The sequence below is a fragment of the Anomalospiza imberbis genome, chromosome 1 (assembly GCF_031753505.1).
Source record: "Anomalospiza imberbis isolate Cuckoo-Finch-1a 21T00152 chromosome 1, ASM3175350v1, whole genome shotgun sequence".
NCBI lineage: Eukaryota > Metazoa > Chordata > Aves > Passeriformes > Viduidae > Anomalospiza > Anomalospiza imberbis.
This window is the reverse complement of record NC_089681.1, coordinates 149,715,959-149,727,466: the sequence shown is the minus strand read 5'-3', so window position 1 is coordinate 149,727,466 and position 11,508 is coordinate 149,715,959. Positions and strand designations below refer to the sequence as shown.

General features: G+C 49.0%; 2 protein-coding genes across 4 annotated transcripts; both read right to left on the bottom strand.

Moving 5' to 3' along the window:
- Positions 1 to 3,587: 3,587 nt before the first annotated feature.
- Positions 3,588 to 5,273, bottom strand: CYP8B1 (cytochrome P450 family 8 subfamily B member 1). The gene has a single exon (XM_068176111.1). The coding sequence runs from the start codon at positions 5,230 to 5,232 to the stop codon at positions 3,703 to 3,705; it is 1,530 nt and encodes a 509-aa protein (XP_068032212.1). The 5' UTR covers positions 5,233 to 5,273; the 3' UTR covers positions 3,588 to 3,702.
- A 1,216-nt stretch (positions 5,274 to 6,489) lies between these two features.
- Positions 6,490 to 11,508, bottom strand: ACKR2 (atypical chemokine receptor 2). 3 transcript variants are annotated; one of them, XM_068176146.1, is made up of 4 exons: positions 11,239 to 11,508; positions 10,982 to 11,052; positions 10,354 to 10,411; positions 6,490 to 8,592 (listed from the first exon to the last, which is right to left on the bottom strand). In XM_068176146.1, exons 1-4 carry the CDS (start codon positions 11,336 to 11,338, stop codon positions 7,475 to 7,477), a joined length of 1,347 nt encoding a protein of 448 aa, XP_068032247.1. In that variant the 5' UTR covers positions 11,339 to 11,508; the 3' UTR covers positions 6,490 to 7,474. The 3 variants fall into 3 exon arrangements, with proteins under 3 accessions (XP_068032247.1, XP_068032239.1, XP_068032241.1); XM_068176138.1 differs by lacking the exon at positions 11,239 to 11,508 and having other exon boundaries at positions 10,982 to 11,184; XM_068176140.1 differs by lacking the exons at positions 10,982 to 11,052; positions 11,239 to 11,508 and having other exon boundaries at positions 6,490 to 8,588; positions 10,354 to 10,972.

Sequence of the window (11,508 nt, the reverse complement as noted above, 5' to 3'; positions counted from 1 at the left end):
TGTTCATCCTTAGGGGAGGGCTTGGTACTACATGCCCTTATCCAAAGTCCCCCTCCAGCTCTCTTGGAGCCTTTTATGTACTGGAATGGGCTCTAAGGTATCCCTGAAGCCTTCTCCAGGATGAACAATCCCAATTCTCTCAGTTTTTCCCCAAAGGAGAGGTGCCCCATCCCTCTCCTAACCTTGGTGGCCTCCTCTGGACTCACTCCAACAGCTCCACATCCTCCTCATGCTGTGAGCTCCAGAGCTGGAGGCAGCTTCATGTTTTCAATCCTCTTCTCCTGGGGCAGGTTGAGTGCCAACTACCCCATCAGCTCGGATGCACCCTGTGAATTCCTGAGAACAGCCAGGAGGGGAAAACTGAAGCTGACGCGGTGCTACGCAGGTCTCTCCGGGGGAGCAGTGTCCTTCCTCCAGAGCACTCTGTGTGCAAACCCTTGGTAAGAGGCTCTCTGTCCTCCCAGCAGCACAGCTGGGCCACATCCTGGGTATTGCCCCTTCTCTCCATTTGCAAGGAGCTTCCCCATACAGCACGGATCCCTGACTGACCACTCACCTTTGTCTGTCCTAGGGGAAGGCCGTCAGCCTCCGAGTGCCTCCAGAGCCCGTGGCTCCAGGAGACAGGTCTGGACAACAGGCAGCAGGCACTGGTCACCTTCCCCACCACCAAACTGAGGAATTTCCTCATGGAACGGGAGAAGAAGAGAGGCCTGCTGTGCTCCAAGTACGGCCTCATGATTGCACAGTGACGTGGATGTGGTGACAGGTGGGAATCCCTGTGCCCTCCTGCACCGAGTGTTTGGTACCAAACCCTCCTGCCAAGCTGCTCTCTGCCCGACCCCACAGTGTTTTATCCGTGTGTCCTGCCTGCCACGGGCTGTTTCTGTGTATGTGTGACTCATGGGGGGAACTGGGACACTGGACATGAAGGCAGCAAATCCAAGAGTGACCTTGTAACATGCAGATTTTGTACCACTAAGAGACTTTGCCACTTTGAAGCTGAGCTGCTCTTCCCTGGGGAGCAGGGACACATCTACCTGGAGATGTGGCAGCAGCGTTCCTGGCAAAGGCTGAGTGTTTAAATTCTTTTTAATAATCCTGAAATGTCACGTTCCTCTTTGACCTTCCTCTTTGACCCTGCTTACCTCTGCAAAGGATGGTGTTGGCTGTGTCATTGCTTTGTACTCATAACTTCAGTGTTCCTTTGAGTTTCTCTGCAGTGATTGATGTGTCTCTCAATTTTCCAAGTGAGCAGCAGTAAGAGGAGGCTTTCTCAGAGCTGTGTCTGGCTGTGCTTAGAGGAAGTAGAACAGGAAAACAGTTCCTAATGCATTACAGTTCAATTCTAAAAGTGAGGCTCTTTCCCAACAAGTTTAATCCATATTGTTCCAAACCTGAAAGATCATGACTCCCTTCTCTTGCTGAGCATGCAGAGCAGGAATTGTGACTGAGAGCAGAGGAGCTTTCCCTGTGCTGTGGAGAGCAGGCACCAACTCAAAAGATTGTAAAATTTGGAATGCTGAAGTGATACTGTCTTCACTCTGTGCTACAGGAGAGAAACCCAAGGGCTTAGGGCCAGACTCTGCTCAGTTCTCTGGGAGGAGAGGAGAGTTACATGAGACAGACACTGCAATGAGGGTTGCCCCCCCAGGAAACCTTTCAAGACTCTGGATCCTGTCCAATTTAACTTCTTTCACAAATCCAGTCAGGTTTTTGTTGGCACAGGCTGGTTCTTTGCTCTTGCTGGTGCACTTTGGGATGGAAAGGTCAGTGCCAGGGAAAAACCTATCTAAACATAAAAAACATAATTAAAGATTAACTCGTTTGGAGCTTTCATGCTCTTCCATATATGAATTCTTGTCTTTTCTGCTTCTCACAATTGCATGCATTTGAGCATGTCTGAGCTCTTTTATAGACTCAACACTGTTTGGTTAAATAAACCATTCTGACGAGCAAATAAAGCCAGATTTTTCTGCTGAATCATTGTTATTACTTTTACATCCCTTCCCCAATCCCAATCCACATTTGTGCAACACCACATGCCCCTCACCTCTCAACTCTGACCTGGCCTCTTTGTGATAACCTGTAGACACTGTCTACTGGCTAGGAACCACTTCTATGCAAGACATCCACATGAAAAATCCTTTTCCTAGAGCTTTGAAGGAGAACATCACCTGGTCAGGATGTGATGATGGCTCCGAGCTGCCCAGCTACCCCAAGACATTCCTGGGCATGGTTTGGAGCTTGCATTGACCAGAATGTGAGAAGGACTTCAGAGGAGTGAACCCATGGATGACAAAAAAATAGGTGAGAGCTGTAGATGGAGCATGGAAGGAGTGAAAAGATGCTGGAATTCCTAATGGAAATATCAGCTGTCACAGCCAAGCCTTACAGGTAGTTTTTGTTTTCTTTGGTCCTGCCACAACTGCTTGATAGTTTCTGCCTGAATTTCCACCACCACCATGAGGTCAGGGCTAATGACCAGTCTGGCAGGCTGGGATAGTTTGCCCTTAACATGTAGTTACAACATCACTCTGCCCTTTGAAGGACAAAGCAGAATCTAGATCTGATGTTTGGACACACATGAAAATGTTTGAGTTTCATTCCTCGACCACAAATAATCTCCAAAGTTCAAGGTTAGTGTCAGCATTAAAATCAATCCACTGTTCTCCACGCAGGAGAGGCTTGGGTTTAACTTCTGTAAGGAAGTGGTGGGAGTCCTAATTGTTGAAGAGTAATAAAGCAAAGCAGAGCTTGTAGAGCAAAGTTTTATCCTGCACTGATCCAGCAGATAAAACATATGTTTGAGGGCTATAAGATCACAGTGGCTGTAGTCCATAAGGGATTGAGGTTGCTCTCTTTGGAGGCCTCATCCCAAGGGAAACATAAACAAGACAAAATTCCCCCAAGGAAATTTTTACATCTCTGGAGAGGATATTTGCTGCTCTCTGACCTTTCAGAGGTTCACCACAAGCTGATGCCATCCTGCCAATGGTACTTCATGTGGAAAATAAATTATCAGGTGCAGAGTGTGACCAGACAAGTCTATGGACCAGCCACCTATTTGCACCCAACCAGCCCTTTTCATCCCCTTACATCTCAATTTTCCTGCCCAAATGACCTAAATCCCTCCTTTACCCCCCTTTGATTCCTCCCCCAAACACTCTAAAGTCCTGTGCAGTCCCAAAATGCTCTTCCTCTACACACCATAGGATGTCTCCCCTGCCTTGACACAATCCCCCTTATCTCAGGTGGTTATAAAGAGATGTTTCTGATGACACATCTCCATGGGAGTCATGCTGGGACCATGGGGCTGATGCTCTGCTGGGTCAGCCCTGGGAGGAACCTGGGCAAAACCCTTGTTTCTTGGAAGCCCTGAAGTTGGGTTCCCACCTGCCAATCTGACCCTGCGCTCCTGGCTTTCAATGGGCTGATGGCCCCTGGGATGGGGCTGGGAGTAGGGATGGGGCTGGGATGGGGCAGAGCACATTTTGTCTCTCTGTGCAGATTAACCTCTATCCCATAACCAACACAACACACAGCAGCAGCACATGAGGAGGAGGTAACAACAAAAGCCATGATAAGCATTAAGCAAACAAGATCACACCAGTGGTGGCACTGCACAGATCTGATAACCACAGGATCAGACAATTTGTGCCATAGGTGACACCAGAACAAACGACACCACCAGGACACCCCAGGTTAAAAGCGTGGCCGGTATCTGAACCGAACGTCGCGGACAGGTTGCATGGTCCCGAATCCCCAGCGGCTGGCGTCTATGGCTGGGATCTCCTCCTCCTCATTGACCAGCTCCAGGTCAAAGTGACTCAGCATCAAGAACACAAACAATTTCATTTCAGCAGTGGCAAAAAACCGCCCTGGACAGGTGGAAACTCCTGCTCCCCAAGGCATGCTGACAAATTTCAGCTTCTTCCCATTTCTGTAGAAATATTTTCTGGTGCCATCTGGGTTTACAAAACGGTCGTACTTAAATTTGTGAGGCTCCTCGTGGATTTCTGGGTTCATCTGCACGGAGATGTGTGGGAACAGAGCCACCCTGTCCCCCCTGCGGAGGGTGAACTCTGTCCCACTGCTTGTCCTCAGGGAGGTGTCCTCGAGGACAGCTCTGACCAGCATTGGGGCTGCCACCAGCCTCAGGGTCTCCTCCAGAGCACTGTCCAGCAGAGGAGTCTGGTTCAGCATGTCCCTAGAGACAGTAACTGGGGGGCTCCCTGCCTTAACTTCCTGCCCACTCTCCCTCAAGACTTTATCCACCTCATCTCTCACAGCCTTCAGAGCCTCTGGATGCTTCAGCAGATACAAGAGGAGCCAGAACGCAGTAGGGCCCGTGTTGCCTTGGGATGCCCAGAGGAGCATGAACATGAAACGATCTCGCATGTACCTGGGGACACCGTTTTCTGCCAGAAGTTGCTCTTGATCACTTATCCAGTCACTGATATTGTCCTTCTGCCAGACCTTCTTCACAGACAGCATGTTCCAGAAGTGTCTCTTCAGCCGTTCAGCCTCTCTTTTGTCCTTGGGAGGCAATAGAGCAAAGGCCAGGTGAGGGAAGAGACGGTCGTACTTGCGAAACTCCTGGAAGAGCTGGTTGGAGTGGAGGCGATCCTGCTCTTCAGCTTTCTCCTTGTTCCCTGCCCCTCGAGGTGGCTCAGAGCCATACAGAGCCAGGTACCCAGCTCTGAAGACGATGTTGTAGCAGTACTGGAAGAGGTTTTCCTCTTGCCACACTCTCTTCTCTCCTGAGCTCAGGTTGAAAAGCAGCAGCTTCCGAAAGTTCTCCATGGTGGCTTGTGTGAGGACAGTGAGGCCATCTCCCATCAGGTGCTTTGTGCTTGATGCATGAACTATGCTATGAGTGGCTTCAGTAGGCTTGTAGCCAAAAATCTGCACAACCAGTTGAGTTGCACTAGTCCTAAAGTCCAGCTTGGATCGCGATTCCTTCACAATGGTGCCAAAGCAGAAGGGATCCATCACAAAGGTGAAGTAATAGCCACCGATCAGCACCGTGAAAACATCCCCGTGTTTGCTCTGCATCCTTTTGAGAAACTCTGAGCTGTCCTTTCTGAATTCCAGCAGATAGCCCAGCCAGGGAATGGTACCTTTGTCCAGGGGCGGCTCATTGGGTCTCTGTCTCCGAAACACACCCAGGACATAGAGCCCACCGAGCAGTGATGACACCAAGGTACACAGGAGAATCACCCAGAGCACCATGAGAGTTCTGTGCCCCTCCAGGAGCTGGGACTAGAGGCAGGTTGGGGTGCAAATGTGCATTTTATCCCCAGCCAGCAGCTGATAAGCAGACGCAGAGCTGACAGCCTCTGTCCTCATTGGCTGTGAGTGTTTGCCTCTGGCAGAGTGCTCCGAGGTGAACCTGTCCCTGGATGGACAGAGATTTTTAAGGTGGAAGGTATACTAGAATCCTGATGGATCCATGCTGTATTAGGGGGAGGGGTTTTGGCATGAGGCAAATTCCCTTCTCTAGGCTGCATGGAGCTCAGATTTTGTAAGGAAAATTTTCAGAGAATCCCACCCTGTGATTTCTGCCATTAAGACCAGGCTATGGACACCCACTGAAATAATGAAACCAAGAGTGGACGTTGGAAATGCTACTGGGAAATAAGCACAGGACTGAGGGAAGGGGGTCACAGCTGAGCTGATTTGGTCTCAAAAGCCAAGAGAAGGAAAAGTCTCTGACATTTTGGTGATCTCCACAGCACATGGTGTCCCAGGAGTGCTCTGCTAACGAACAGTGCTACTGCTCTGTCTGAGCGCACAGCAAAGCAGCTGAGCTGCCCCACGAGTGAGGAGAGCTTGAGCCACTGCATTTGCTTGGCACCAGAGGAGTCCAGAGTTTCCAGATGCTCCACCCAGCCCCTGGCTGGGGAGCAGTGCCCATAAGGGACCACAGCACTTCTGCTTTACCCACCTTCCCTTCTGCTTCTCAAACTCCCCTGTTACCTCCCTCCAGGATGGGGTTTGGGGACAATGTCAGGGACCCCATATCCCACCTGGCACTGCTCCTCTGGGGGCTGCCACCCTGATCTACCCAGACTGCCACCACAGCCTGTCCCAGCCGCTGGTGCTTGGACCTCTTCTCATGCAGGATGCAGAGTGACATTAACTCCCCTCCCTTCCTCACCTTTGCTCTTCCCTAGAGCATCCCATCATGAGTTTTCCACAGTCCCAAGAGCCTTCCTCTGTCTGGGATCACAATCTTCATTTTTTTAGCTTCCCAGCTGCTGTCACTTTCCATGTTCCCTCCAGTGACCTGACCCGAGGAGTGAAGGCCACATCATAGCATCAGCAAAATATTTATTCTGGCTTTGTTTTTTTAAGGAAAGCTCCCAACCTTACCATTTTGGAAAAACACTGTAGCAATGTTGGGAAGAAAAATAACAGCAGTGATCAACTCAAAGCCCTTCTCAGTCCTGTAATCTTATGTAGTAATAAAATAAATGTGATGAGTGCTTTCTCTTAAATTCATAATTTTATTTATACAACTCTAGGCAACTTCCAGACTTAATAGATTTACAGGACGGAAAGGGACCATTTAATGTTCAGGAGCATTTGGGGTGAATAATGCCTTTAAATAAAAGTCAGCAAACTCAGAACCTTGAACTTCAAAGCCACGTTGGGTAATAAGGATTGACCATCAGCTCTCTGTGCTCTTCTGTTCAGGCCATGTTCTCACTCTGTTGTGTTTCAAAGCCAATATTTAGGTTACAGGTGGTACCCATGGATCTTTTTTATCTTGTCAAACTGGACCGTGGAAGGTAAATACCTCCACCACTGCTCTGCTGAGCCCCCTTTTATCTCTTTCTCACTGTTACTGGTCAGGACTTTGTTCTGCTCAAACTGTCTCAAATCAGCTGATGATCGAACTGATCTCTAACCAAGGCTCTGTCCCTTGGAGAGTCCCAGCTCCCTGCTCAGCAGGTCCGAGTGTGGCACAGCTCATCGTGACAGAGAACAACTCAGCTTAAAGGTGTCCAGTCCTTCCTGTTGTGTCTCCTGGTAGAAAATGAGATTATCCTGGTTAAATCATCTGTCAGATGCTAAAAGCTAGATCCCTTGGCAGTCTTTCTGGCCTGATGGATGAGCATGGAATTCCATCCATGGAAAGTCCATGCCAGGAAGGAGGAGAATCTCTCCTCAAGTCTTAGTTTGCATTTTTTAAGGCACAACATTGAGAAATCTGATCTTTTATTTGCTACTGCCTCCAGATGAGAACTGGGTTTCTTCCACTAGTGTGAATACAGGACAATTCTTTCATAATAATTCCACTTGCAACAGAAACAGATCCCACATGTACTTTTCCAATCCCAGTATGGGAAGTCGTCATCTCAAGGCTGTTGCTAGAATGAACTATCTGGTTATACAGTGCTGTGGGCTCACACCAACTCCATCACGGGCAGAGCAGAGGGCTCACACATAATGTAAATAATGTAAATACTTATGATGCATTTGTGATGCTCAACATTTCTATCTCAGCTGCGTATCTGCTGCAAGACGGGCTCGTCTGGGAGTCCTGGATGGAAAAGAAAGTGCCCCTCCTGAAAATGGCCTGAGGGATCTTCCACAAATATGCCCTGAACCGTTTCTTCACAAAAGCATAGAGCAAGGGGTTGAGACAGCAGTGGACAAAGGACAAGCTCTCTGTGATCTGCAGGGCATAGTCCAGTTTCCTACTGCTTTCACAGCTCCTGATCACACCGGCATCTTGCAGGGAGTGGAGGACGAGCACAATGTTGTAAGGACACCACAGCACAAAGAAGACTCCCACCAGAGTAAGGACTAAGCAGAGAGCTCTCCTGGAGCCAGGTATCTGTGAGGTGTTGAGCACACACGCGATGCGGGAGTAGCAGAACGTCATGAAAAAGAAGGGGAAAAGGAATCCCAGGATGTTTTGAATCACCCGAAAGATAACTTTCCAAAATAAATGCTCCTGGCCATAATCCTGGGTGCACACGATGGTTTTGTTGTGAATTTGCCTTGTGCTGGTGAAGAGGCCATCAGGAATGGAGAGAGCTATGGAAAGGATCCACATCACCAACAACATGAGGATGGAATTCCTCCACACCGTGGAGCTGTGAGGAGACCAAGAGTGAACTATCTGCAGATACATGTCCAGGCTCATGCAGCTCACAAAGAAGATGCCACTGTAGAAGTTCAGAGTGTACATGGCATTTAAGAATGGGCACAAGATGTCCCAGGTGACCCACTGAGAAAAGTACAGAGCCCAGAAAGGAAGGGTCAGTAGCAGGAAGAAGTCTGAAACCACCAGGTTCAGCAGATACAGCTCAGTCATCTTCTTTTTCTTCTTGATGTACATGAGGAGGACAGTAAACAGGAGGGCATTCCCAGCCATTCCGACCAGGAAGATCACGGTGTAAAATGACGGCAAGAACACCCTGCTGAAGGACAGCACCTCCTCCTTGGTGCAGAGGCCATAGAGCCCATAATCGTCCTCATCCAGGTACTCGTACGGGTACTCACTCGAACTGGCAGCATCTAGCCACGTGCCTGTGGTTGTTGCTGTCACTCCTGAGGTTGTGTTTGACCAGTGGCTGCCTAAGAGCAAGGGAAAGGGATCAAAGTGTTGTTCCAATTCACACAGGAAGCAAACATCGCATCACAGAGGGAATGTGAAACACATCTTTGAAACACAGAGATGTTTAGTTCATAGAATCACAGAATGGTTTGGGTTGGAAGGGACCTTCAAGACCATCTTGCTCCAACCCCTGCCATGGGCAGGGACAACTTCCACCATCCCCGATTGCCCCAAGCACTGTCCAGCCTGGCCTTGGACACTTCCAGGGATCCAGGGGCAGCCACAGCTTCTCTGGGCACACTGTGCCAGGGCCTCACAGCAAAGAAATTCCTCCTAATATTTGGTCCAAACCTACACTCTTTCAGCTGAAAGACACATTCCCCCTTGTCCTGTCACTCCATGCTCCTGTACAAAGCCCTTCTTCATCTTTCTTGTAGGCTCCATTCAGGTACTGGAATTTCATGGGTTTATGTTTCTGCCACTGTCTGGTGAATATTTTGTGTCCTGAACAACTTGGCCTTTGCCTGAGCATGGGGATAGCTGTCTACATGTACATATTAAAAAAAAATTCTGCTTTCCTTACTCAGACACATAAAACTTAAAAATGAATGAGCACGGTTTCCTCTGATGGAAGTCACTACTTCCTCCTGGCACCACCACAAGCTTTTAGCAAAGTTTGTGCTCCAAATTACAGGAAATCCACCAGCACAGCTCACTGTGAGCTGCTTATATTCACCTGGGTCACTACTGAGAAAGCAGCATCTCAATTCTTGGTAAAGAAGAACCTGCCACCAGCATCTTTATGCCAGTGGGGCTGTTCCCAGAGGTGAAATGCTGAACATTTCCCTGCTCCTAGGAGGACACTGAGCCCTCTCCATGCCAGCTCTAGGACATTAAGACATGGATTCTGGTGAAAGGCATTAGTAAATGGAAAATATAGAATTCACAGAATAGTGAATAGTTTGGGTTGGAAAGGACCTTGAAGAATATCTTGTTCCAACCCTCCTGCCCTGGGCAGGGACACCTTCCCTTAACCCAGGCTGCTCAAAGACTCATCCAAGGTGAGGGCATGTCAGCACCAGAATCCAGTCCTGAATTATGGTGAGAGGGAGAGATTCAGCTGGAAGAACACTGCTGGAATCAATTCTGCATGAGACAATGCATGAGACAACCCCTGCAGTGGTCACTCCCTGGAACTGTGGGCGTCACTGCTTAAATGGCTGCAGCCCAGATTTCAGGAAATGGTGAGTGATTGGGAGCCTCCTATTTTTGGGATCTGATTTTCAGGAAAAAAGCTGTCACTGAGAAGCTCATTTCACACAGTAGGAGATGGGATTTGCCTGGTGCTGTTGGCACTTTGAAGGTTAATGAGGAGTTTAATAATCGACGTTAATCTTCTGGAAGCAAAACAAAAAACAGCTTTGCAAAAAATTGTGTGAACATACCTCTACCCCTAAAGCGCACATTTTTTCAGCCACGGCCAAAGCTACTCATCTTTTCCCTGGGACTCATTTTCCAGGAATCCCAAAGAGGCCTGGCTGTGTAGCTCCAGTCCCTCCTCAAGGATCTGTTTCTCCCTGCAGAGATCTGCAGCCACTCAGAAATGAGAACATGAAGCTGTTGGTCCCTGGCTATGCTGTGCATCCCAACGAGGACATATCCCATGGTGGATCTGTAGGGTTTAGGCTCCCTCCCCACAAACACCCAAGGAAAGGGGTGCCCCTCCACCCCACAGGCTCAGAGTGGGTGTGCAGCTGTAAAGGGTGAAGCTCTGGACGTACCCGCTGTGGTCCCATGACTGAAATTGCTTAAATACCCATTCCAGGCAGTTCCAGGCAGCTGAAAAGAAAAGAAAAAATGGGTTTGAGCTGGATTGAAATGTTTTCATGCCGTCTCACAGTTCTTTGGCAAGTGCTGCAGAGGACTTCAGACAGAGCAGTGGGAGAGCAGGGCTCTGCCATGGGAAAGTGCCACAAAAAGACTTGTCTGGGAATGAGCTTTTTAAAATTTTTTTCCTGTGTCATATTTCTGTGAGGAAATTCACCCTTAACTGTGACTGCAGACCCTGGAGAGGAAACCAAAGCTGATCACAGCAACACCCGAGAGTCATAAACACCTTCCCCCTCACACCCCCCTCTGCCCACACCAGGACAAACCATTCCCAAAATTTGCATTTGGGGTCTCTTCCAACCCACTGAGATGCCTTTTCTCCCTCTGCCAGATCCTTCTCCCTCCACATCAGCCCAGCACTGGCATCCACATCCCCATCTCGTACCCCAGAGAGGAAGGGAGGGCTGAGCTCAGGAATTAATCCCAGCCCCAAGCTGGCTACCTTTCAAAAACAAAAGAGAGCCTTGCCAGGTTTCTTGTGTGGCCTTGTCTACAAGCAAGAACAGAAAAGGCACTCACGGGAGCTTCTTCTCCTCTTTCCATTCTGCCAGAGGCTTGATCCAGGCTTTTAGGAACTTCTTCCATTTGTGTAAGAGGACAGTCAGGAAATGTGAGCTCAGCATAACCTCCCTGGTTTTGTTTTGTTTTTCCTGCTTCTCATCATTCCCTGGCAGCTTTGGAAGAATGATCTCCACCCTGTGTTTGAACACAGCATCTACATCAGCTCCTAGGGCTGAGCCCCTGCTGTAAAAATCCATGTGTTTTCCAGGAAATCTGATGCTGCAGGATCCTCATCCCCTGCCAGAGCAGAAATGGCCTCTGCCAAAGGTGCTTCTGATGAAGTGGTTTATTGCAGGTGTTTTTGGGCATCAGCATGGGTTAGTGGTCACACTCCTCCTCGTTTCCTCATCTCACCATCAAACAGGGCCATGGGAACACCCTGGCTGTGCCAAGGCTTCCCCTGTGCCAATCCCAGTGCATTTTACACACCCCAAAGCACCCTGGTAAAAACAGGAGAGCAGAGCAGCAGTGACAGCCACAGCTCC